Source organism: Lobosporangium transversale (assembly GCF_002105155.1).
Source record: "Lobosporangium transversale strain NRRL 3116 chromosome Unknown BCR41scaffold_110, whole genome shotgun sequence".
Lineage (NCBI taxonomy): Eukaryota > Fungi > Mortierellomycota > Mortierellomycetes > Mortierellales > Mortierellaceae > Lobosporangium > Lobosporangium transversale.
In genome coordinates this window covers 1-25,768 of record NW_019029088.1, presented here as the reverse complement: position 1 = coordinate 25,768, position 25,768 = coordinate 1, and the positions used below count along the sequence as shown (strand labels likewise).

At 42.9% G+C, this 25,768-nt stretch overlaps 5 protein-coding genes across 5 annotated transcripts; 3 read left to right on the top strand and 2 right to left on the bottom strand.

Moving 5' to 3' along the window:
• Positions 1-19: 19 nt before the first annotated feature.
• Positions 20-573, top strand: BCR41DRAFT_402714 (hypothetical protein; the record flags this gene model as incomplete). The annotated part of the gene is made up of 2 exons (XM_022029333.1): positions 20-37; positions 145-573. 2 exons carry the CDS (start codon positions 20-22, stop codon positions 571-573), a joined length of 447 nt encoding a protein of 148 aa, XP_021875055.1.
• Positions 574-4,357: 3,784 nt separating this feature from the next.
• BCR41DRAFT_391007 (hypothetical protein) lies at positions 4,358-5,402 on the top strand (the record flags this gene model as incomplete). The annotated part of the gene is made up of 4 exons (XM_022028317.1): positions 4,358-4,635; positions 4,781-5,019; positions 5,223-5,294; positions 5,375-5,402. The coding sequence occupies exons 1-4, from the start codon at positions 4,474-4,476 to the stop codon at positions 5,400-5,402; spliced, it is 501 nt and encodes a 166-aa protein (XP_021875054.1). The 5' UTR covers positions 4,358-4,473.
• A 153-nt stretch (positions 5,403-5,555) lies between these two features.
• Positions 5,556-7,596, top strand: BCR41DRAFT_366043 (hypothetical protein). Its single transcript, XM_022026198.1, has 2 exons — positions 5,556-5,832; positions 5,920-7,596. The coding sequence occupies exons 1-2, from the start codon at positions 5,775-5,777 to the stop codon at positions 7,533-7,535; spliced, it is 1,674 nt and encodes a 557-aa protein (XP_021875053.1). The 5' UTR covers positions 5,556-5,774; the 3' UTR covers positions 7,536-7,596.
• Positions 7,597-8,511: 915 nt separating this feature from the next.
• On the bottom strand, positions 8,512-10,013 carry BCR41DRAFT_366041 (hypothetical protein). The gene is made up of 2 exons (XM_022026197.1): positions 8,935-10,013; positions 8,512-8,807 (listed from the first exon to the last, which is right to left on the bottom strand). The coding sequence occupies exons 1-2, from the start codon at positions 9,985-9,987 to the stop codon at positions 8,538-8,540; spliced, it is 1,323 nt and encodes a 440-aa protein (XP_021875052.1). The 5' UTR covers positions 9,988-10,013; the 3' UTR covers positions 8,512-8,537.
• Positions 10,014-13,746: 3,733 nt separating this feature from the next.
• BCR41DRAFT_402711 (hypothetical protein) lies at positions 13,747-14,960 on the bottom strand (the record flags this gene model as incomplete). The annotated part of the gene is made up of 4 exons (XM_022029332.1): positions 13,747-14,018; positions 14,166-14,388; positions 14,470-14,738; positions 14,915-14,960. 4 exons carry the CDS (start codon positions 14,958-14,960, stop codon positions 13,747-13,749), a joined length of 810 nt encoding a protein of 269 aa, XP_021875051.1.
• Positions 14,961-25,768: the final 10,808 nt, after the last annotated feature.

The following is a 25,768-nucleotide window of genomic DNA, read 5'->3' as shown; positions in this document are numbered from 1 at the left end:
AGCTGACAAGCAAGAAGTGATGGATAATGGACAGCTAGTACAGAAGACAAGGCTTCGGAGACTCTGTGAGACAGTTGAGACGTTAGTGCTCGCTGGAGATAGCAGTGTTGCTCAGGCTATTTATCAAATTGTCCACGACTGAAGAGACTGGAAGGATCTAAAACTACAGTATCAGAGATTGTCAATGGAGCAGAATGGGTATGTAGTGGATTGACTCACTTGAGTATCACTCTTGAGGCAGATATTGATCAAGAGACTGAAGAAGGGATGGCAAAGGCACGTATTGCGTTTAAGCAGCTTGGCAAGCTGACTCGGCTAGAACATCTTGACCTAACACAGCTCTACAGTCGGACACTGGACATAAGACTAAGAGCAGGTCTGGATGAACTAGCCAATCTGAAGAGACTAGATACGCTAAGGGTTACAGATTATCAGCAGCGAATGCAGCTTGAGGATGCGACATGGATGGTGAACAATTGGCCAAGATTTAGAGGCGTGCATGGTGTTCTGAACGGCGAGGAAGATGCAGCTGCTTTGCTGGAAGAGTTCTTTGAATCACATAACATAATCTAGATAATAATGAAGGTAATAAGAGCCACCACAGTAATAAAAATATGTACAAAGCATTGCATCGCAGGAACTATCCAACAGAGAGTAGCTTCCCAAATTGAATATCTATGCAACATGCGTTTGTCTCAAAATAGGAACTTTCTTTTTATTTTTAAGCTGCCTTATGAGTTGTGCAGCAACTTGGTTTACTTTAGGGGAGCTGGATTAGTTGAAGAGGTTGGTGAATCTCGCCTTTGTTTGATTCCTATTTGTTCTTTTCCTCACTATTACTCCTTTCTATTATACGTTCCTTTTCACAGCGTTGATATAGAGGGAGTATACAATGGTTCTCGGAATACTGCATCCGCCATTGTGCTGTTGCCAGGGTTCCCTCGCCTGGCTTGGTGTTAAACTTTTACTTTCACAACTATACGTCCCGGTGTCAAACATTCATCAGTCATATCCCTTTCCTATCCACGCTCTAAATCTTTGAACGGTATGTGGTTAACATTGCTGAGTGTTTGACAGGATGCTAGACGACTGTCTAGCTCGAAGAGGTTATGTGAGCCATATTCATATCTGTCTGCTCAATATGGCAGAAAGCTGGGGGGCGGAGCTGATGATAGTTGAGCTGAACTATAGTGCTCGTCGGCTCGACAGCTATCGATTGCTGGTAGAGAGGAGGAAAAAGAATTGAAAAGAGAAAATAGTACTTGAAAAAGAAAGTATAGCAACTAATTCTTTGAAGATAAAACAGGCGAATATTGGACAAAGAGTAATATGCTGCTGTTGCAAATAAAAGTTCGCGTCAGCTATTAGCTATTGCGTTGATGAGCTGTGGATGACCGAACCACAAAGCGCTATTGGCAATGAACAACATGTTCAGAATGACAGTATTTAATCAGCCACAGGGAAAGACAAAACCTAGCCAATCAAATGGAGATGGTGGCGAATCGTCAAGCACAAATTGATGGTATTTGCCACCATGTGTGAAAAGTATTAAAAGGGCTCTGAATTTAAGGGCTTTATCTTTTATGCATGGCATGTGGCCATTGTTTCAGGCATGGCGCTCTACCAGAACACAGTTACTTTATTGGTGTCCGGAAAAAAACCAAAGAGACCGCGATACCAGAACTGCAAGACAGCATGTGCAGAAATAGATATATCTCTATTGTTTTATTAGTGGTGTCTTCTCGGGGGCAACCGAAAGCTTGCTGTCTTTTGTTCGACTGGTAGAACATGCTCCTTATCTGAGCCAGTTCTTCATTGGCTGAAAAGGAAACATCTACAAGACTATTCCATTCTGGCCAAATCCTCAAAAAAAAAAAAAAAAAAATAAAAGGCCGATAATAATATATAAGATGCGCCTGAATTGTGGTTGCCTTTCGTCCAAGAATGCCCTCTAGCCTTGTCTATCGACTGAAGGTAGGGAGATCGCTGTTGGTAGAGTCCCGATCACGACAAGCATAGAATACCTTGCAAGCACATGTATCTAGTAGAGAGGGCCCAGGACAGGTTTGAAGTCATAACGCAATGCTGGCCCCATACGTGCCCAGCCAGAGCAGATCTCACTATTTTACCTATTATACTGCTGTGCGGAACGGAGGGAACTTTTGTGTGCTGAAAAAACACCCGAATTTTTTGACCCAGACATTTTTTGTATTGCCGGCGTGTCAGATGCTGTATTCAGGCTAAATTTACAGAATAGCGCAAAATAACCACCAAGGACAGCAAGTGTTATTCTTCTATGGAAATACACCTCCGTCTCATCCCTTCATTCCTTTGTATCGACTCGTTCGGATGGGGCTGAAAAGATATCATGTGCTATTTCATCTTCGCCATATCCTCAGAACAAAAAAAAAAAGAAACATATATATATATAGCCGTTGATAGTAACACGAGGATACGACCACAAGCTGGGATATTTTCTGAAGGCTGGTATGCCAAGGAGATCGAGAGTTGTTTATTATGGTTGCTATGTGGAACCTTTTATTAGGCCCTGCCATAGCCGTCACTAATTAATCTGATATTACGGATTAAAATGAAAGTTTCTTTTGAGGAACCTCCAAACCCTGGGACATAACAAAAGGATATGGCCTGGAAGGAACATGGATATCAGCTAGAAGCACTTTTTAAAGCCATATCTCCATGCGCGTGTAGAAATTCCAACATATGGAAACATAACTTTTTGGAGTTGCGGGGCCAGAACTTTAAAGAAGCTTGTTTGGGATAACACCAGGGGAAGAATGAAATAGAATATCATGTGCAATGGGGGGCTTTAATAAACGCGAGGCTACATGGGAGTCGCCCAGAAACTTTAAACAAACTCGTACTATTGAATACCATTGGAACTCAAAACGCATATTTTGATTGTTTTAATTCAAAAAGACTATACACCCCTAGGTGGACTTCCGAGCCTTAGGTCAATTCAATCGGCCAAACAAATCCTTCAGAAGTTAATCCACTTTTTAAAAAGAAATGGTCTGGCAAAGGTGAATGTGATGCTGGCTTGACATGGGCAGAGCAGCGTGCTTTGATAGATCTGTAGCGTTTGTGTCAAATTCACGGCATTCTGACCGAAAGATGTGAGATGTGGCTATTTATCTGCATCGTGAGTTGACCAGCCGCAGCAGTATTGGACATAAAGTTTAGCTTCGTATTAATATATAGTGTATTTACGGATTGAGATTCAGATGGTCCAACAGATCACCTCATACTCCTAATGGACTATTCTCGTTGCTGCTCGAAAATCCTCGGATACTGCTCGGTTAACCGGCGCTACTCGATTTATTGGGGTTTGTATCACTGCTTGGATTCGAAAGTCCACCATAGCCATAATCCAACGCCACTAGTATTCATTCGTATATGGAGTGATGAATCCGAATGCTCATAACGCTTTTTTTACAGGGTCATGGATGGAAGCTTTAAATGTGGTTGGTTGCCAGAGAGAAGGTGTGCGTTCTTTCTGCAGTTCTCAAGGAGCGCTACAGAGAGATGACGCCACCAATGCTCAATGTTATAAATGCTAGATAACCGTTGCTGGGAACACAGCAAAGACCAGAAAGAAGTGCATATGACATGGATCCACTTGGATCGAGACATGTGTTTTCAAGGACTCTTAACCATTAGCGGCGCATATGCTATTTTGTACGCAGGCAAGCTCAATCATACTCTTGATCTGATATAGAACTTCAATGATCACTACCGAGGCATAACACCATTAGTCTGGTCAACGAATGGAATCCTTTATCTTGTACAGCGCGCGCTGGTTACAGACCTTTGTTTGTCCCACTCACCGCGGACAGAGCGGTTGACAGTTATGGAAGGAGGGTATGAGCAATTCCTTTCCTGTAACAATGTGCCTTCAACATGAGACACAATAATGAGTTATAGCACTAATCGTGTGGCGCTTGAGGGAGAATATGGGTTGACTACTGGGCGACTGTAAAGCGCTGTGATAGAGCATTAATTACATATTCAATCCAGATTTTTGATAGTTCTTCAGTTTTTTATCGTTGAGCGAACCATAAATGACGTTTATGACATCTAACCAGTGTATTAAATTTTATTGGCTCTGTTGCTGTTTGTGTTCCCTTCATTTATTATCTCTTGGGCCCCTGTCCATCCAATCCATAGTCCACGTTCCCAGAAACCTACTACAACACAGACTATTGATGCTCTCAATGGCCAATGGATTGTTGCTCTTGTCCCTTTGGCAATCTGTCCTCTGTGCTTACTGGAAAGGAAAGCACATTTTATTTTAGAAGCAAAAAAAATACTCTTTCGATCGAAGGAAAACATTTAAAAGGAATTCTCCCGCGCCCAAAAAGTGGATTCTGTTTCCTCGATTATCCATCTACCTCACTTCCTTCACCTTTTTTCCATCCAACAGACACATATCCTCTCCTCATTTTTTCATAACCAATGCGTGTTGCCACTTTTTTGTTCGCCACTTTGGCTCTAGTTGCCTCGACTGTCATGGCAGGTCCCAAGACTGTTGATGGCAATAAGAAGTACCACAGCAAGCCCATTGTCATCAACAAGAAAGTCTTCCAAACCTCGAAGGTCCCTTTCATCCCTCATAGTGTACGTTCAATACTGGAGGCCTTGAATGCTCGGAGGAGAAAATAAAAATACATAACGGTGTTTCACTCTACTCAACACTAACACCATCACTTGATATACTGCTTTCTTCAATGCACAACTTTCAATTTGAATATGGTTTCAACAGGGCACTGGCTTGTTCGCCAATTGGGTTGGATTGAATGTAGATTTCAAGTATGTCAAACCTGTCTTTGATCTTGTCAACACTACTAAGGACTTTGGTAACGGAACCTTGATCTCCCGTGGAGAGTCACATATCACTGTAATCTTGCCCACGGAGTATGATCAGATCCTTCACCCTGCTGGTGTGACCATTGAAGAGATCAACGCCCTTGCCTCACACAAGAACCGTCTTCAGCGCTCCAGGTTCGAACCGAGTGCTTGGGTCGTGTCCAGATGGTGACGAAGGCGGATGGTGTCTTCCAACAGTCTCTCCAGATCATTCTCAAGAACTACCGTGACTTGACCCGTTTCCGTGAGGATGTTTCAAGCTGTATGTGAAGAAAGGAGGAAACCCCGCTCTGTTTGACCCTGAGAATTTCAAGCCCCACAATCACCCTAGGTTACAGACACCGTGATATCCATGCAGAGGATGGCGTCTTCAAGGGCAAGAATGCTTGCATCCACAAGATTGTTTCCAAGTAAATAAATGTATTAATAGTTAAAAAACATAAACATTTTAATCAATTTTTTTTTTTTTTTTTTTTTTTTTTCAGCATAGACCCTTATCCCTTTCATTCAGACTCTAATAAAATTAATAAATAAAGACAAAAATTGTTCTCACATGTGTGGATTTGATCGGAATTCACTTCGCCGTGCTCCGGTAACTGAAATTAAAATTTGACAAATAGACACCCTACTCAACGGGTGTGAGTCCGACCTGAATCGAAATTACTCATCCACAAAAACACACACCCCACAATTCAACACTGGTTCTCATGCAAATGTCTTCTTTCATCTTCTTTTTCCTCCTTTCTCTACTCATCACTCCCTTTTTCCCTTTTTCCCTTTTTCTTTCTTTATAACAAGTTCCCCTCCGTCATTCCGTCGGTCTTTTAGACTTCTTGTTGCCTTCCTTCTTGCAGCATTACCATTACACAAACTTCTTTTTTTTTCTCCAAATGACAAGCCTACTCTTCGAATCAAGTGGTAAAGGTGCCAGTGGCTCTTCCTCTTCTCGTCTTCTTCTGCAAATCCTTTCCAGGCATTGACCCACTTTTACGAACAAGAGTTTATGGGGCAGCAAATAGACGCACAACTCAACAGCCTCAGTATCAGACGACAATACCATCAGAAAATATACCCATCCTTCTTTTGCCAATCAACCTCTCGGGAACTATAATAGTCATCTTTTCCCATCATCATCATCATCATCATCATCTTCTTCTTCTTCTTCGCTTGCCAAAAACAGTAGTCATTTTGCCTCAAAGGGTAACAGTATCCCTTCTATCTCTCAAGCCCAAGATGAGTTCACGATCTTTAACAGTGGCAGCGCTCAACAACAACATCCCTTCTCTACTCCCTATTCTGGTACCCATGGAGTTGATATTTCCGAATACTTGATGCAGCGTCAAGAATATTACGCTCGCGAGGCCCTCGTTCGAAGTCAAGATAGACATGATGGACTAGGACCCATCGTGGATTTCTCAGAGTCATTCCAATTGAACACAGATCGTGGTGATCTGAATAAAAGTCGATTGGAAGATCATTTAGAACAGAGGCATCACAATCCGTACGCTACTACTTTGTTATTATCACAAGACCGACCTCACAGTCATCTGCAGAAGCAGGGACATCGGGCACGAGAGGCTTTTCAATTATTACAGTCGCAATCGCAATGGCAATCGCAAGCGAATAGCAACATTCAGGATCATGGGTTTGAGATGAAGAGGGCATCATCACAGCAGGAACAAGTCATGATAGATCTTGGATATGGTGCTTTTTCTTCACTAAAGGATAAGCAGGAAGAAGCAGTAGCATGGGATCAAGTCTGGGATGAGTCGATTGCGCCTACAACTTACAACTCCATAAAGCAGTACTCCACTCCAGACAGAGTAGGTTCATCATTTCATAAAGGAGCAGCATTATGGCCTTCCGGAGCTGAAACAGATTCCCCGGAATATGGAGCCATATATTACAACCCTCTTCAGTACCATACTCCACCGCAACAACCAATCCATTCCGGTTTATCTCACAAGTCAGCGCAAGTGTCGACAACGGCTGCAGTCCCTCAAAATGAGCGGATAGAGGAGCTTTCAAGATCCTCAGCTATTACCACTACTGATCCACAGCCGCAGAAACAAAAGCATAATCAGGATATGGGTGAAAGAAGAGGATCACTCAAAACCTGCGGCTTTATGTTTGATGTCAAGGGTTTCGTCAATTCACCCGATATCTCAGACCCTTCACATCTTTTGTCACTGACTACATCAACAGCGGAGGTTATACCATCGCAAGGTGGTCAGAATCCACATCAGCATCAGACTTCATTACCAGCATCTTCACTACCACTAGTACTACCACAGTCCCAACCCATTCTGGAGTGTCAACCAATTGAGCGTCCAGACCAAGGCTACAATGATGATGTTTTTGAAGGTGATATGCTTCAGGCATGGATGGAGACGCTTGCCCAGGAGAAGCAGGAAGCAGATGAACGAGCCAGGGAAAAAGAAGAGCAGGAGAAGCAAAAAGAGGCTATAGAGGAAGAGAGTCAGAAGGATAGTCCAATGGATGAAGCAGAGCGAAAAGCTATACATGAGGTAGCGCTTCGGAGGTTGAACGCATTGATACATCAGTTGGACCAGAACCAGAGCCAGAAGCAAGGGTCAAAAAGCTCGAGTGCAAGTATAGATGTTATTAATAAGACAACTTTTAGATCATAAATAGACTAAATAGACAATGGCCGAGTTTTGTATTTATCTAACAAGTCTAGCATTATATTTGAAAATAAGGTGACTGCCATTGGATGTGATTGCATTGTAAACAAACAACAGTTATGCGCTTTGGTTGGATATCTCAAAATGACGGAGGGCAACACAATTAAAGAGACGAAGAGAAAAAAGAGCATCCTCATGGCGTTTCAGAGAATCAGTGCATTGTACTGTATCCATGACCACCGTTTTTGTTTCTGCTTATGATTAGTAATGGTAACGTATTTTCAATTTTTTTTTATAAACAAGCATCATTCCATCACCACCAAATAAACCAATACAAAACAAATTAAAAAAAGGGCCTCTGCCTGTCAGTGAGCACATCGGCCGCCATTCAAGCCTAACCTTTAGGCAATTTAATTGGCTTTAAAGTAGACCAGGCTGTGCTAAAGTTGAGGGCTACCTGTTCTTTATCTTGTTTTTTCAAAGGCAATATATTAACTATGAGGAGAGCAGCGACAGCTTTGTTTGACTCTCGGAAATGTCCCCTTAAGCTTGAAAGCGAACTTCATTTTGTCCCAGCTCTCTTGAAAGCTACGAGAGTCCATTTGAAGCGGATCAGATTAGGCCCGAGGAGAAGTTGGTCACCATTTTGTGTCGTAACCAAATCATCAATTCAATCAATGTTTTTTTACAACGGCGGTAATAAAGTTTGCTTTATTTGGGACAGGAAATACGTAGTAATTTGAGGTATAAATTGCTCTGGCAGGAGTCAGGCAAGCAGGTTGCGACAGATCTTCTTGAAAGCAAACAAGAGGGTCCAGCTGGTTTTAGAAGATACTTAAGGACCCTAGAATGGTAAAAGGCCAAATTACCTTATCTGTTGATCTGTACGGTTTTTAAAGTTAGTCCAGAAATTCAGGGGCAAAAGATTAGAGAGGATGGATACAGGAGACGAAAATAAACAGAACTTACAAATTTTTTGTGGGTGTGCCGGCACCCAAATACTTGTGTCTAGCGTCGTGCGCGCTTTGCAGCCGGAGCAGGCGACTCTTCCGTGGGCTTGTACTTTGCAGGCCTCTCTTGCCTCTCAATTTGAGCAAGACCGATTCTTGCGATGTTTTCCGCCCCTACTGCGTCACAGTCGAAGAATACCTTACATGTCCGGCAATATTTAGAGCGAGGGTACACCGTCTCTAAAAAGCTATCGCAGAGGGGTCGGGGACAGCGGGCGCTGGTGTAAAATTCGTGCGCTCCTACAGCGAAGTGTCCGCGTGCTTTGACCTAAGCGTTTCAAATGGCAGTCGTTTATTAGCAAGGGTTTTATGGCTTTCCAGCTTTGCTTAATTTTTTAAAAACAGCCATACCTGTGTGACAAGATGTCTCGTTATAGCAGTGGCTTGCTGGGAACTCCTTTACTACTTTCAAAGGACCCTAGGCCGACGACAAGTACTCCTTTATCCCCAAGCATCTTCAACACTCGCTGTACCGCGTAGTCGAACGTAGCTCGTTGAGCCTTTCGTAGGTCCCATTTTTTTTTCAGGTGCCATCTGGACTCGTAGAACTCTTGAAGCACATCCAAATTCGTTGATCCTGTCTGTGTCTGAGACTCCTCGTTCATCCATTGAAAGTACTCATTATACGTATCCCTTCCAAACACAGGGATGGCGCTCTCAACCTCAATCATTCCTTTTTCACGCTTCCTTTTGTTCAACAGGTGATTGAAGCGGAGGACAGGGAGGTACAAGAACCTGCTTCTCACCTTTACCGTTTGCCGCAAGTTAGGGTTGTGAGGGTCCAGCGAGGAAAACGTAAGGGCGTTAACAATACCAGGATCACATCCGACGATAGTTGTGGTGTTTGCGGATGGGCATCGCCCTGGTTTGTTGAATGTGAGCTCAACGTTTTCAAGCAGCTTGGAGCTCCTCTTCCAGTTTATGTTTGCATAGTCTTCATCTGTTAGGTCTTCACCGGCCGCCTTTGAACACGTCGTGTTGAGAAATCCCTGAGAAAGCTCCAGTCCTTGGCTGGGGTCTTCTTCATCTACGTCAGACTGCTGCTGTCTCTTCGTCTGGGTTGTGTCATAGGCAAGTAGATTCAGAACTAGACCGTTGGTAGAAATCGTTCCTTTGAGTTTGAACCGAGTTAGATCTTTGTCCTGTGACTGCAGGGATACTTTGTCTTGACATCCACGAACCATGCGATCACCTCCAATGTCACAAAAGAGAGCCTGTATCAAAACCCCTTTTGTTCCCTGTACACACTCATACATTGCAGTCTTGGAAGCATTATTGAGAGGCAGAATACGCTCCAGCAGCTGCTTGGTATCTTCGTTCGCCCAGAGGATGTCAACTAGGGCGTGTTCAGACAGATACACATACCCGGGTGACCAGGGGGACGTAGGAAAGTCTGAGTATTTTTTCACTTTTTTGTTCTCCCGCAAAAAAAACTCAATGTCGCTCATATCTTCGTTTGTTTTCTCGACATCAAACTAAAAAAAAAAAAAAAAAAAAAAAAAAAGGTGTGAATAAAGAGCATTTGATTGCAGAATATGCATGAAAATACCCCTACACAAGCTATACCATTGCGTTCCTGTAGTGCTGCCTTAATGATGTCTGTACTTGGCCCATTAGTAAGTCTGACGCTCTTGGAAATGTGATCTTTTTGGGATCAAAGCCTTGGACGTCCCCCAATGTGATGTCTATATCCTTTATTGGGGAAAGTTCAGTGGTGGCCTTGAAATGTTCATAGGCGAGGAGATAATGGGGCGTTTCTACCGCCTTTCCTTGTTTTTTTGCCCTCGCGTAAGCTGAATTGGGGCCACCTTGACCACTCAAAAGAAGGGTGGCGAGACGGAAGGAATAATCATTGTGACCTCGTCCAGTGCCTTTTTCCTCGACTTTGCTGCCCCTGGTAACCGCATGAGCCTCTCAATGTCCAAGGCAATCGCCCAGTATGCATAGCGGCGTAGTCGGTTGAGGACAACAACTGCCCCTCGGATCTGGCTTGCAATACTATCCCTTTCATCTGCGTCCAGTCCGCCTTTCCTTGCCATGGAGGCCTTAAGGGACCCAATTGTTAAGGCCTTGATAGGGTGCTTACTGCTGTAGCTGTGATCAACCTTCGTAGCATCCTTCAAGTTCCTAATTGGTGCACCTTCTTTTTTAGCCCTGTGGGGCTTCTTGCCTTTGTGCTTCCGCTTTTGTTTTTTCTGTTGCTTCTTTTTTGCCCTTCTCCGACGTGGTGGATGCTTAAGGCCCGGCCTATCGTGCTGACGGCAGTTACTGATATCAACTGTGCGCCCATCCAATATGCTCGCCTTGTCAGAAAAGACGGGCCGGAACTGGTTCCTATGTGACCCTTCCGCTATATAGAATGATGGTACGCCTCTACATTATTCAAGAAAGGGACTAACGATTAGTATTGGGGACGTCTGGTTTCAAGGCCAAAAACTATAGCTTGAGCTTTCTTACGTTCTGCGGCGCTGCGCTCGCCTTTGCTGAGCCATTCTATGGCGAAGATCCTTTCCATTGAGTAGACGCTGCTTGAAGTTATCGAACTCATTGTTCGATGGTAACGCTTGGGCCGACGTTTGATGGCCGGAAGTAAAAATGCGGAGAGCTACACTGAAACGGCCTTCCTCAGATGCTACGTTCCTTCCCAACACCTTATTAGCTTCCCCGAGGTAATCTTGAAGCATTTTATTATAGTTCTCGTTCCACGCAACCTTTCGAACTAATCGAAGATTATTAACCGGGCCTAACGTCTCGAGGTTCCTTGAGTAGTCATTGCCTGCGATGGCACAGAATAACACCAGATGCGCGTGTGTTGGCAGTCTTAGTGCTTGGATAACGTTGTCTACGTCGTAAACCCCAAACTTCCGTCTACGGTGCGGAAGGGGTCGCACTAGGAAGCAGACTCGTTCGTACGCAAAAAAATCAGAGTCTTGGGATATCACGATCCTATCATTCTCCTCATCATGGCACCCTATGCATGGGTCCGCTTCATATGCACACAGACAGACATCGAAGACAGAACTAAGGCCTGTTGCCAGCTGATCCTTGTCCTGGACGCTCAGGGTGTGGACTTCTCGAAGACCCTCCTGGATGCGCCTCATGACTTGAGGACGAGTCCATACCCCACTCCGAGAATTTCTCTCGAAGGTGCTCATATTGTTCTCCAAAGCGTCCATATTTTTTTGTCTTATGGCTTGCCGTTCTGTCCTTGCTTTTTCTTTCTCAGTACAAGGTTCCCCATCAATATGTATAGTCAGGTTGTCCGTTGTGAAAAGATCCTTTATCTCGAGTGCCAGGGACCTTCCTACATCAATGATGGTTTCGTTTTTCATCTTTGCATGGACGACTCTGCGGAGGATATCGTAATAGAACGTACCGAGGAGATCTAAATGAACAGAATGGTCAGGATTTGCCGCCAAGAAAGTGCCCACGTCAGTTTCCGAAGGTAAAACCCCGCGATCTGCAACCGGTTTGAAGAGGGACTTCAGCCCCATGGTCAATATCTAAGCGAAAAGAGAAAGAAAAAAGGAAAAATGGTGGTGATGAAAAGAAATGAAAAAGAAAAAGAAAAAAAAAAAAAATAAAAAAAAAGCGACAAAGGTATAAAAGGATGAGCTTTTTTATGGTGTAAAGATTCAAAGCGAATAGATAAAGAATATTGAGGGAAAGATACAGGAACAAGTGGCAGTGGTAAAAGGGATGGGACTTTGAAGGAGGAAGACAATGATCCCTTTTTATATCCTGGATTGATGATGAGTTTTATCATTGTCTCATATAGTTTTGATATCGATCCTTTGCTTCACAGGCCACATCAATCTTTATTCAGTTCCTTTGTTTGGATTGGGGTTTTGTCCCAGTCAATAGCAGAGATTGAGAAATAAATACAAGCTCTCGCATGAACGACAGATTGGAAACAATAGCATTGAGATATCAAAGTAAGCATTCGAAAAAATATATAGCTATGCATGTACAGAAACCAAAGAGATGCTTCAGCTGCTTATTCGTGCACACAGTGATTGACGAACAAAAAAGGAAACAAGATTTGCGAAACAATTAAAAAAAAAAAAAAGCCCGCGATGAAAGAAGGCATGTTCAGACAACAAATAAACACAGCAACTGTTTGCTCGCATACATTTTTTTTTCACCGTTGTGTCTGTTTGTCTTTTAAGCTTTCTGTCTGGCCGTTTAACACAAGGAATCCTCAGAAAAAGAAATACCTCGCATGATTGGTGCCAGGTCTGAAAACACCAATAATGCAATGCTGTACGTGGAAGATAGGGTCTAGAAACTATACCATTGATCACAACTGCTACTCATGCTCTCTTGCCAAGGACTTGAACAGGCATACCAACCCCTTCTTCCTTGCTCTCATAATCGCTCACATCCTTTCGATGCATTCTTTCGCCGTTTATGTCCACTACATCTGAACCACACACAGTTCACCACTCACTCCAACAGAGATATTTGTATCACCTTGGGTATGATATGTTGCTGTGGTTCCCTCTGGTTTCAACAGGCCCAACAAACTCTATTAGCAGTGTTTACCAACCCAGATATATCAAGAAGACGAGGAAGCAAATGATGTGACAATCAAGTCTTGCCGAGCAAGCTCTATGGTGCGGTAGAATGAATCAACTCAGATTGCCCTCCTTTCAAGTCGATACTATGGCGAATATTATCACTGCTATTACACCAGTCAATAAATAAACAACACAATGGGCCCCCTAAGAGGATGCTAGTGTCATGCGAAAGCCTTCAAGTGTTTTTTTATTGGCACAAATAAAGAAGCCAGGATAGCTCCATGACAGTTTAGTTTTCGGTCATTTATTTCGACATCGAAATAAAATTTCAAGACAATGCCCATGAATTGCTGGATTTTAAGCCCATTTATAATGGCAAATTTGCCAGGTTGACGGTTTAAGGGATATTAAAATCTAGTTACTTTCATGAAAGACAAGGAAAAAAGTATTATTGATTCATTGGTTGATAACACATGACAGCTTTTACTGATTGATCGGCCCAGGCGTATTTGAGACCGTACTGTAGTCGCAAAAGTTCGTACGCATAGTCCTTTGTACCCAGCCTGGAAAATAATGGTGACCTATACTAACATCTTATGTATGCACCCAATGTCTCCAGCCTTGACAGCAGATGATAGCTCTATATATATAGGCATATCTCTATGAATAGAGCAGCATTCATAGATACTATCCCAATTGAGCTACTTCAGGTCGCTTGGCTTCATAAGCTTGTCCAGAATGTCTACACTGCTCGAGTTTCTCTTGCAGGATATAGTCGGGCATGCCATGTACGCCTGCTTCTAAGTCATCGCATCCCAGGTCAAGCTCCCACACGCGGACTACCATGGCATCGAACATATGTTGAAGAAGCTCATTCGCTGCGTGGAAATCAGGCCCACCAAGGATGACACGACTCCTTCCTAGCATTGATGCATAGAAAGCTAGTGATCCTGGTACTCCTATGTCGCCATAGTAGGTATGTAAGATCGTTGTAGCAAGCATCATCTGCAGATGAAAAAGCTGTATCACAGGAATCGCTCAATCAAATCTCATGTAGGATGAAATGTCATCGCACCGTTGCTTTTGTAATGACGGATTTTGCTCACTGTAAGCTGATCGATCGCCAGAAATCAATTTGCTTTTCCCATTGAACCAACCAGAGTCAAATTTAAGTGCGCCTTTCATCACAGTCTCCAGAATATCCCTATTTCCATCGAGCGTGGCCTGGATGTGCATTGATGGCAATGGGAAAATCTCTGTTTTTTCAGTAGGAAGCGGTGACTTTGAGGGAATAGGCATCGACATATTTTTGAACGACGTAAGGTTCCGCTACAAAACATTGACCGGATTGGATCGCATTGTCTGTCGGAGGTATACGTTGTTCACCGGTGTGGGGAATAGTCCCTCTACGCGAAGAAGCCGAGCAGGATTGGTATCTCGTTCTTCTGCAGTCTCCTTTGAGATTACAGCCGTTGTTGTGGTTCCGCTCTCAAATGAGTCCCAGTTTTCGAGCCACTGATCATACTTACGACAGACCATATTGATGTTGTCATAGATAACGTGAAAGGATTCGGCCTTGACTTTAGCTTGGACAATGAATCCGTGGCCTTGAGGATCAATTGATGAGAGGTCGACATCCCCGCCTTCGGCAATAGCGTGATGAGCTTCTATACCGCGCCCTGATGGAACAGATATAGTCCAAGCATCATTTGAAAGTAGCAGCCGCGATTGCAGAGAAACGCAAACACGGTCCCTCGAGCATGTATCATCTGCATATGCAATACCTGATAAGAATGCGTGAAGGACAGGGCTTTGGCATAGCTGAGGACAAAATTGGCGGCGGCGCGAACGGTACTCTCTTCGTGATGGGAATCTGTCATTTGGCCCTGCAAGGGAGCCATAGTTTCAGCAGGCCCTTCACTGTAATAACAGTAACGAACTCTCGCTTTGACAAGAGTATTTTTCGATGAGAAACACGTTTGCGAATAGATCTTGAGCGATAGTCTTTGTCTTTTCATTTCATCAAAGGCTCACTTCAATTGAGTATATATCAGGCATTTATATATATATTTATTTCGTTTAGTTTTTTTATTTTTTTTAAGGATGATAGTAATGAGAAGTATATTTCGTAATGGTAATCGGATGAATAAATGAGATTGCGATGAAATGGGAGCAAGAAAAACAGATATATTTTATATATTTAGTAGCATGCTTCACACGTAGGCCATTTTCCTATGGTCTGCACTTAAAAGAGAGACCTCCAGCCAAAAAGTCAAGTTTGGTCCCAAGTTCATAGCGTACGTGAATGAGAGCTGATAGGCCAGTTATTGAATGAAATTGAATTCAGCTCTAAGCGAATTTTATCAAAACTTGAGAGGACTGAATGTCGAGTAACAAAATGTGTCGTTATTTATTTATTTATTTATTTTATGGAAACTAGATGTACACTTGGCTTTTTCCGGATAGAATTCTAATATTTGGTACGCTTTATTTACTACCAATTGGGGACAGGGTGTTACAGGATAGGGACTAGTGATGACACTCCATGTTAACTGCTATCGGGGTTTCCACGTTCAGTAAAGTCAAAAGAGGTCATGTTATGGAACGCAATCTTTGACCTTGCGGTAGATCACGGTTTTTGAACACGATCATTCTGGTCAATACGAGACTCCTTTTTTTAGAGCGGTTGCATTTTAGGCTGGCATGCACTATCGATATCCTTATTTAATTTAATAACGCGGTTGGCGAGCTCCACTAAAATGTCGTCATTTATAAAAGTCCAACCGGTAATTGATGTTACCGATTCGGGCGACGTAACATTGCCAAACTCTTCGCTTAGTTTATCGACCAATGCATCAGTCAGCACGCAAGAAACCCTTAACCATGACCAAACTGGCTCGAAATCCCTTTTGTAAACCATCAATCTCCACTTTTTAATAGCTTCTTTGGCAGCTTCCTTCTGCTTTGCTGTACGTCGAACCTTTGGTGTGGCATCAACACGAATTTCATTGCAAGGAAGTTGCAGCAGCTCAAGAACTGGATGGCAGATATCACAACAGTTCTCATTAGGTTGGGGCTTATTGTCAAAGATGTCATTGAGGACTTTCCGCCGACATCCTTTGGTCGTAATGTAATTGGCAAGGTCCTCGTCTAGAAACTTGGTATATATGGACGATGGAGGTACCAATAAAATGCCCTGACCCTGAAGTTGCGGGTTGCGAGCTGCGCGACCATGATGCTGTACAAGAGCCGAGATTGTGGATGGACACTTGTACTGCACAACACGGAGGACATCACTAATGTCACACCCCATCCCAGCACCCTCTGTAGCCAGCAAAATGAGGATATCGCCACGCTTGAAGCGTTCCATAGTTTCTTGCTTGTAGTCTTCGGGAAAGTCGGCGTGGTATTCAGCGATCTTGAACTTGCCCTCTGCTAACTGGTACAAATGTCTATACCAATAACTAGTCTCGTCCTTGGTCTGAAAGTAGACAATAGTTTTTTTGAGATCAAGAAGGAGAAAATCAAGGTGCTTGGGTTTATCCTTAGAGCTAAGATGCCGGACTTCCAATCTGATATTGGGGCGATCGTTACCGACGTTGACAATTTTGACATCTGGTTTGAATTGAGCTAACCTTCTGAGCTTCTCTAGAACCGCTGGTGGAAGGATAGCTGAGACAGTGATGAAAGCTACACCACGGGGGACCTTTGAGCGTAGCTCTGCAATACGGCCATAAGAAGTCCTGAAATTGTTGCCCCAATTGCAAATACAGTGGGCCTCATCCAAGACAACTGCCTGTAGCCGCTTTTGCCATTTTGGATTTGGCCAGAGTTTCGTCAGAATAGGGCTGTCGAAGATAATCTCTGGCGTCATGAAAACAGCCCTATATTTCCCATCGGCCACGTCGTCGATTGTTCCTCGTGTGATAGCTCCTCCACTGAGTAATGCTACACTACTAATTCCCAGCTTTTGAAGGCTCTGCTGCTGCTCCTGTATCAATACCCTTAGAGGGGAGATGACGACAGTGATCCGATCTCCCCAAATTACGAGTGGAAGGGTGTAAACAAGGGTCTTACCCCAACCACATCCAGCAATAAGAATGCAATCTTGACCACTGCCAATGCATTCGACAACATCCAGCTGCAAAGTTTTTGGGGTGACCTTGAATATCTTCTTGCATTGTTCAGTGGCTTCGGTTCGATCAAAAAGCTTATTTTCGATGACTATTTCATCATTGCCGCCAAGTAGCTCGGCCGATAAGCGACGGTAACTCCTATGATCAACCAGCGAAGGAGTGTTACTAGGATTCATCGTAAGTTATTTATAGAGGGGCGGAGTGTAGGAAGTGAAGAGAGAAGTGATTAAGAGAGGTAGGCCAAGAAACGAGAGAGAGAAGCGATAAAATGTCAAACCCATTCAGGTTTTATAAAACAATATCCCAATATGGAACATTGTTCAAAGCCACGTGGAATAAAAATAAACAAAGACTTTTTTTTATTTTTTTGCTACAAAACTATGGTACGCAGCAAATGTGAACAGCATGTCCGCCTTGAGCTCAGGGATCAGAATGTGAAGGGAGTGGAGGTGGAACGCGATATAAAAAATAAAAAAATAAAAAAATAAATACAAATATATACATATTTTATTATAAATACTTAAAAAAATTCAGGCACTAACTTTGGCTTGTGCATTTACAGAATATTCCCTCAAGTGCAACAAATAATCGACAGTCTCAAGCTCAGGTAGAATCTCATACTCGAATTGGATCCTTATGCTATGGGCAGTTCAATCGGCACCGTCGTATGCTAGAGAAGAGGATAGGGAATATCTCCCGATCCCCTTCTTTGGAAATTGGTTCTTCCGCTCACACCATTTCTTCCAGTGCCACGAAGAAAAATCAGAAACCAGGTATAAAGGGACTTCAAAGTAACGAGAGATGGTGTGCTGTGTCCGGACTTTAAGATTTTGTATATTCGCGGGAAAAATGACTATGGTGACAACGGCGAGGAACTACATAGACTGCCCAATCACACTGATAAAGTCCAGGAGTATCCCCAGATAAGACATGTTTGTTGGGACGAAGTTAAAAAGAGCTTGTTCGGTGATTTACTTTAATTCCAATAAAATTGTTTAGACAAATCCTTTTTAAAAGATGTCATATTGCAGGTATATTTTGTATATATTTATGGAGTTACCTGATCCTTAGGATGATTGCAAATAGCCAAAGGCCTTCAGCACTCATACCTTGGAGAGCCCGACCGCATATTATATTTGCAATAGTTATTTCTCTGCCGAGGTTCATGTACAGTCACCTGAAACAAAGATTGGACAAAAAAATAAAATATTGAAATAGTTACGTTGGGAAGCGTTTCCTTCAATCTCTTTCCTTCCTGTTTTTCACATACAAACAGCTTGAGTAAACCACCATGGCGAGACACTTAGACATTGAGAATAAAGGTATCATCGTTGGAATGCACCTCGCGGGCATGAAGGCTGCGGAAATCGCATTGCAACGCGGTGTACCCCGAACCTCTGTTATTAATATTATCAGGGTGTACCAAGAAAGAGGCACCACTGCTTGCACTCCGATCCCAGGACGGCCCAAAGTACTAAGTGAACGGGACCTCAGGAGCATCGTTCGCCATACTAAGCAGAATAGAAGGTGTACTCTTAATGATATCACTAACCAATTGCCGAACAAAGTTTGCGAGAGGACAGTTGCGAAGGCATTGCATTCACTGGGTATTTTCAGCCGGATTGCAGTAAAAAAACCATTCTTAAAAGAAGGACATATAAAAAGGAGGCTGCAGTTTGTCAAAAAATATATGAGTTGGTCCATGGAAGACTGGAATCGGGTAGTTTGGACTGACGAATCATCATTTGAAGTTGGTGAGCATTTTCGTCAAATAAGAGTTTGGCGTAAAGTAGAGGAAAAGTACGATCATGATTGCCTCGCACCCACTTTCAAAAGTGGTAGAACAACTCTGATGGTCTGGGGGGCGTTCACAGCAACCAGAAAGTCTCGGTTGGTTGTATTTGAAAGAGGTCGTAAAGATGGACGGTGTTTCGTGGAAGATGTATATCAAGGCGAGCTAGCCAGATTTATGGCTGAGGTAGAGGATGGCATACTTATGGAGGATAATGCTCCAGTTCATACTTGTAAGATTGCAAAAGAATGGCGCGAAAAAAACAGCATCCCGAGGATTCCAGACTGGCCTTCATGCTCCCCAGATTTGAACCCTATTGAACATGTATGGTCACTTCTTGCGGATGCACTCGATAGGCGCGCTAAAGGGCCAAGAGATCTTCCCACTCTCACACGGGCTCTTATCGAAGAGTGGAATAATTTACCGCAAGAGAGGCTGGCCAGCCTTGTCGCTACCATGCCCGAAAGGCTGGAAGAAGTGAATGGGGTCGATGGTAGGAACACTCACTATTGAACCTACATGGCACTTTTGCTACTCTAACAATGCCGTCTTCAAAACCCCAATAAATAACAGTATTGACCTCTTTAGTGAGCATGTAAAATTTCATGTGTATTGATGAAGTCTTTATGTATGTTGCATATGAGCTGTTTGTCCAGGTTGTTCAAAAAAAAATCAAGAAAATCCATTTTGTCCAAACTTTATTTCAGGTGACTGTACATGCACAAACACATTTTGCTAAAACACAAGCCTTTTCCATTGGTGCCTCCAGAAGAAATGAACAAACTTTATTTGGCGATCACTCCATAATCAAAAATACTTCTAGGAGAGGATCAAACGCGTCGGTATTAATCTCGCTTCTGCTCTCCCTCCTTCCACAAGGCGCTGCACAATATCACCATTAACAAGGCGTCGTCTAGTAAGGAAGGGTACTAAGATAGTTCTTACTACAAGCAATAAGCGCATGCAACTACATCACTCCTATCTCCACCAATGATGCCGGACCCCGAGAGCCAACGAATATCTCTGCTTTAACGCAAAAGTGCTGGAGCTGTTGGAGCAAAGAGCATCATATGAGGCCATTCTCTGATAAAAAGAAGAAAGAAGACTTTTTTTCTTTTGTTGTTACCTTTGACAAGGATGTAGCCACCTGTTTCAAATCAGTTCCTACAGACCGAGTCAAATCTACCCATGTATTCACCACAGGAGCACAAAGATATAACTTTGTGTAGAGTATCCTCCTGCATATTCTGCAGTCGATTGCTCTCTATTAAAGCTCTCTATTTTTTTTATTGTTCGATGGGCTTTTCTTGCCAGAGAACAATGGAGTGAAAAAAAAAAAAAAAAAAAAAAAAAAAAAAACAGACTTCCTTACGTCCCCCTCGGTATGTGTATCTGTCTGAACACGTCCTAACTGACATCCTCTCGACAATCCTCCTAAGGCTGCAGTGTTTGAATGTGTACAGGGAACAAAAGAGGTCTAGATACAGGCTCTCTTTGTGACATTGAAGGAGATCGCATGTTTCATGGCTATCGAGACAAGGTACCCCTACAGGCACAAGACAAAGGTATAACTCGGTTCAAACTCAAAGGGACGATTCTACCAATGGCCTTGTTCTGAATCCACTTGCCTATGGCACAATCCAGACGAAGAGATAGCAGCAGTCTGACGTAGATGAAGAAGATCTCAGCCAGGGATTGAAACTTTCACAAGGGTTCCTTAACACGGCGTGTTTTAAAGGCAGCCGGTGAAGACCTGACTGATGAAGACTACGCAAACATAAACTGGAAGAGGAGCCCCAAACTTCTTGAAAACGTTGGACTCATATCCTATGAGCTAGGGCGATGCTCCATAGATTGAGCTTTATCGGCAATTCTCTTTGATGTCCTCCTTGCCTGTGGTTCTTTGGGCTTGCTTCCTTCTCCCTCATCCTCCACAGCTCGAGTCAATTCTGACTTCTTGAGGGACTCCCTTGCACTTTCAAGGAAGTTCAACAAGCTAATATTGAGTACGTCGTTTCTATTCGTTTGTCTTTGATGGTAGGAACTTCTTTGACTTTAGCTAGCGAATAATCACCCTGTTCGTGATAAGGCAACATGATAAGGCAACGTGATAAGTAAGGCCTAAACAACAGCAACAAGGATATGCCATTCGAGCAAAAGCCGAGAGAAGACGGTGATGAGAGGTGTTCTTTGATGCAATTATGGCAAGTTGTATTGTGGGCATCCTTAATTCTTGACCTTCTCGCCGATTTTTGACTGTACGGAACCAGGATAATATTTACCCTCCGATTCTAATACAAAAACGATATCTGGTCCAGATGGGTTCTCTTTTGGAAACAAAACAAAAAAAAGCGAGATTAACTTGGATTCATGTATGGAGTCTTTGTTACAGTGAGTATCTAAGAATTCGTTCATTGTTATAATTCTGGAAGATTGAAATTAAACAAAGCGGGACTGAAATACTCAAAATGTGTGCCCTTTGTGCCAGACGTAGGGGCGTCTAGCAACACTATTAACCAATTTAGCCAATCAAGAGTCATCCACTTCAAACAAGTTAATTGCTGCTATAAATGATATTGGCTCAACGATAATTGTAAACTCCTTCTTCCTTTGATTAACGACAATTCAAGCAAACGAAACCTCGACCGGAACAGGCTCATTGTACTCCAATATCAAGTCTTTACTATATAGTAATCTATTCATTCTTTACGGCTCGACCGAAGGTTTCCCTGATGTCGACACTGGTTTTAATTCCTGCATCCCCTTTGTTAATACGCTTCAGAATTCTAGATTACTCATGGCATAGGTTACCAGATTCTTTATATCCTGGATCAGTGAGCGACCACACCAGGCCCTTGATTTCTTGCTTCCAAAGGCCTGCATCGGCACGTCCAATGACGTTCTCTATTATAGTGATCATTGGACGGAGACGACCACAGGACCAAGCATATAGCATCCATTGGCTAGGCGTCATTCTACCTTCGGACAAGTAAAAAGGGTAAATAGATGAGTATCAAATATAAAACATAAAGGCATTTTTGCTTACGTTCTTCAAGGGGTATACGAAAACCAAACTGCGATTAACCGCCTATGAACGCAGGACACAGAACATTTGGTGAGATTATAAACAAGCGTGGATATCCCAGACATCAAGGACCTTTTCCTCCTAATCTTTCATCCATCTAGCATGAATTGATGTGAGAGGGGATGATTCTGGCGAGATTGATGCCCTCAACAGCATGTAGCATTAATATACCGAGAACTATTAATATACTGACGACACAATCCAATATCGTATCACATTTTACCGGTCAAGCGCGTGGCAGCCTTGGCCAAATTCTTGATGTTTTTTTATTCCATGTCCCTGGACGCCTAGAGATTCAAGACGCGCCGCCTTCACATACTGACACTGAATTGGCCGAACATACAACTAATATGATCTCATTGGCCACAGGTTGCCATCCCGTGCACGCGCACCATGGGACATTTATGTCTTTAGAGTGGAGCTGTCATCCTAGCTCCCGGTAAACGTTTTGGCGCCCTGGATGATGATAATTGATAGGTCTTCCGCAAGTGGCAAGCATCCAGATGACAAAGCATACGAGAAAGGATAATTTCCTATGCCAGCTGTCCTGGTGATAATAATATGATTTTGGGTCTCATCATCAGACTCTCACTGGGTTCTCCACAGGATTCTTCATCTCTATCCGTTTTTACAAAACTCTTTGATAATAGTATCACAAAATCCTGCCTTTTCTTGCACACAAGATCGCACAATGATCACAGCTTTATAAAGTTCTAAATGCCCCAGTAGAAGGGAGGACGGATTAAACCGCTCTATTTATTCGTCTAGAAGGTAAGTGGATAATGATAGCTCCATTCATAAAGAATGAACCATTGTAAAAAATCCTCAAGGAACGGGTATAATGCTTTTTTTTAAAAAAAGACAAAGTTTCATCCACTTGATTGCTATTCGATTTAATTCTCCAGATTCGTACCGGCTGATCCTCCTGAATATGCAGCTACGATGTCGATTTTTATGACACGCTGTCTTACATGTTTTGAGCATTTATATGGATTCTGGACGACCGTATTTCTGGTGGTAAGAAAGTTCTGAACTTTAAAATCGTCATATACGTCTCCTGGCACCACAAAATAGAGGAAAATATCATCACTTCCCTTCGACTTTGATTGGTCTCCAGTAATATAATCAATTATCTTCCTGAATGGTGCTTGCTTGATCGGATGCTTCTCTGATACTGTGATCTGAAATAGCTCGTTGGGCCCCAATGCAAAATCAATGCACGGAAATTTAGAATGTTTTGGTACAAACAACTTGCCAGCTGCTTGAGTGAGCCCTGATAATTCCTCTGAAGTCCGGATAAACACCTCTTCTGGATTTGCTGGAAAATCAAGAAATCCTGTTTCGCCTGACTGGAGATCCCTAAAGGGAAATCTAATATCACCACGTCGAAATAAGTGATGAGCATAGATTTCAAATAGTGGGCCTTTATCTATATCCTCTCCGCCTTTGACAAGTCTCGCCAACACATCGACCCACGTGTCATCTTTTATTTTGTCCATAATCTGTGATTCGACCCAACGAGATGCCCACACCAGGTAGAAGTCGAGATGGTCAGAAGTGGGGACTCTATGTAGTAAACAACTAAATCCACTCGCATCTTTTCCTCGTGCAAAGAGGCTTAGAAGATCTGCTGGTTTCTCGAGTGTTCTAATGGCATCATTGACGCGGAGAAACGCAGCTTTTTTAGCACGCTCAGTATATTTTTGATTATCGGATAGTACGTCGGCTGGAGCCTGTAGAACCTGTCTTGGCACGCCCCCCAAGTCGTAAAAAAGCTCCTCCAAAAATGCTTCACTCACTACATGAAAAAACTTTACATTGGCTCTACATTCCTTAAGCTCATCCAGACTCCAGAGTGACATGTGATAGTAGCTATTTGGTGTATTTTCCTTGGTGAGTTCATCGTAATGCCCATAGAGAGTTCTTGGCGATGCTGAAAATATCGTCCTGGCTTCACCTGGTTGAGGATTTTCACCACTATCAACTAAATACCACGTTTCACGTTGGTCAAGGAAATTTTTGAAATCTACTCTCTCCCCATAACGTCGGCAAGTTGTTCCTCCGTAGGCATAACATTCGGTACTCTGCTTCTCATGGAAAATAATAATCGGTGGATTTTCCTCATCGTGTTCGGCAAGGAGGCGGATGGCAAAATAGACCAAAAAGGCTGACTTCCCAATTCCAGGCGTTCCAGTGACAAAGAGTCGGTTCAAACGAGTTACTTCATGAGGGGTACTTAATTTGGATGTAATATGGTCATAAAGCTCTTTATATTCATCTCTGATATAAAGATGCCTTGTTTTAGCAATAGGGAAGATACGACCCTCAGGGGCAGTCAATATTTTGGAATCCTTGATACCACCAGAATTTCGGAGCTCGCAAGCCACGCTAATAATGCTGCAGTAAATACTATCTCCTGATAACTCCTCCCCCATGTACGAAAGCAGCTTGACCCTCTCTTTCGAGTTTAGAGGCGAGATTACAGGGTCACCATTCACTATCCCTTTCGTTACAAGTCCTGCTTCTGTAATCGCATCCGTAAGAGCACTTCTGCTACCTATACTTGGACGAGCTTTTTTAGAGGGTGACTCTGATAAAGGAGATAGAGTGATCAAAGTCAATATTTTTGATTTATTGCACATCACTCTAAAATGATCAATAACCAGATTCTCGGCCAAAAGCACTCACCAGAATCTCCATCTTGTTTTCTTTTCTGACCTAAGTATCAAAAGCGAATAATGAGAAAGAACGTTGAGTTATCAAGACACAAACCAAATGGTGATATTATGCACATGGCCGTTTAAGATACAAACCAAGCTTCATCAGCTGAAAATATCAACAATCAGTCCATCAAGAGCCAAGGATATACCTCGCTGTGGTGGCTTGACAAAAACATGGATAGTTTCCTTTGGAAGTTCAGAATTAAATATCTCCCCGAGCTCCATTGACGCGATTGTGAGAGCCTCTTTTGACTCGATTTCTGACTCAAAGATGGCCTCGCCTTTGTCAGGGATGGAGACCTTGTAGAGGATGAGCTTATCTGCAGCAACATGATCAAGTTCTGGCTTCTTTGCTACCTTGATGGCTTGCTTGAGCATCCCGACCGTTTTATCGCAGAAAATCTCTACTGGGAACGACGTTGCTTCTCCCTCGACAACGCAGTTCAGCAGTAGAAGTGGGATGGCGCGCTTTTTTCGTTGTGGGTGCTGGTTTACTCTTTTTCGTTTATTGGGTGTGGAGGCATCCTCAGGCTTATTTGCAGTCATTTTTTTTTGTGCTTGGCTCTCTGTGGAATCATTTGCAGCCATGGTTTTTTGTGTTGAGCTCCTTGTGGTGGCCATTGAAAATTAAGATGAGTGGGACTGAGTGTGGTTGAAATGCAGGGAGAATGATGGTTAAATAGGCGAAGGTATATTCTATACTCTTTCACACTCGTGGTCGCTGTATGAAACAAAAATGAAAAATATGTAAGGCAAAAAAAAAAAAAGGAAAGGAAAGGAAAGGAAAGGAAAGACAATAGATGAAGGCTTGGAATAAATAAAAGAGCAAAATTGATGGGAGCAAAACTGGGGTGAAATATGAAAAAGTGAAAAAAAAAAAGGGTAAAGGAAGAGGGAGAGTGCAAAAATGAAGTGAAGCAAAGGAAAGAAGGAGCGACAATTGCAATTGATTTAAATTTGATATGTGTGAGAAAAT

Bases quoted from the DNA above. Each gene is read 5' to 3' on its own strand.
- BCR41DRAFT_366043 (XM_022026198.1), top strand. From the start codon at position 5,775: ATGACAAGCCTACTCTTCGAATCAAGTGGTAAAGGTGCCAGTGGCTCT. The intron at 5,833-5,919 runs GTCTTCTTCTGC...ACAACTCAACAG, and splicing joins CAGTGGCTCTTCCTCTTCTC to CCTCAGTATCAGACGACAAT.
- BCR41DRAFT_366041 (XM_022026197.1), bottom strand. From the start codon at position 9,987: ATGAGCGACATTGAGTTTTTTTTGCGGGAGAACAAAAAAGTGAAAAAA. The intron at 8,808-8,934 runs GTTCCCAGCAAG...TGAAACGCTTAG, and splicing joins CCTTTGAAAGTAGTAAAGGA to GTCAAAGCACGCGGACACTT.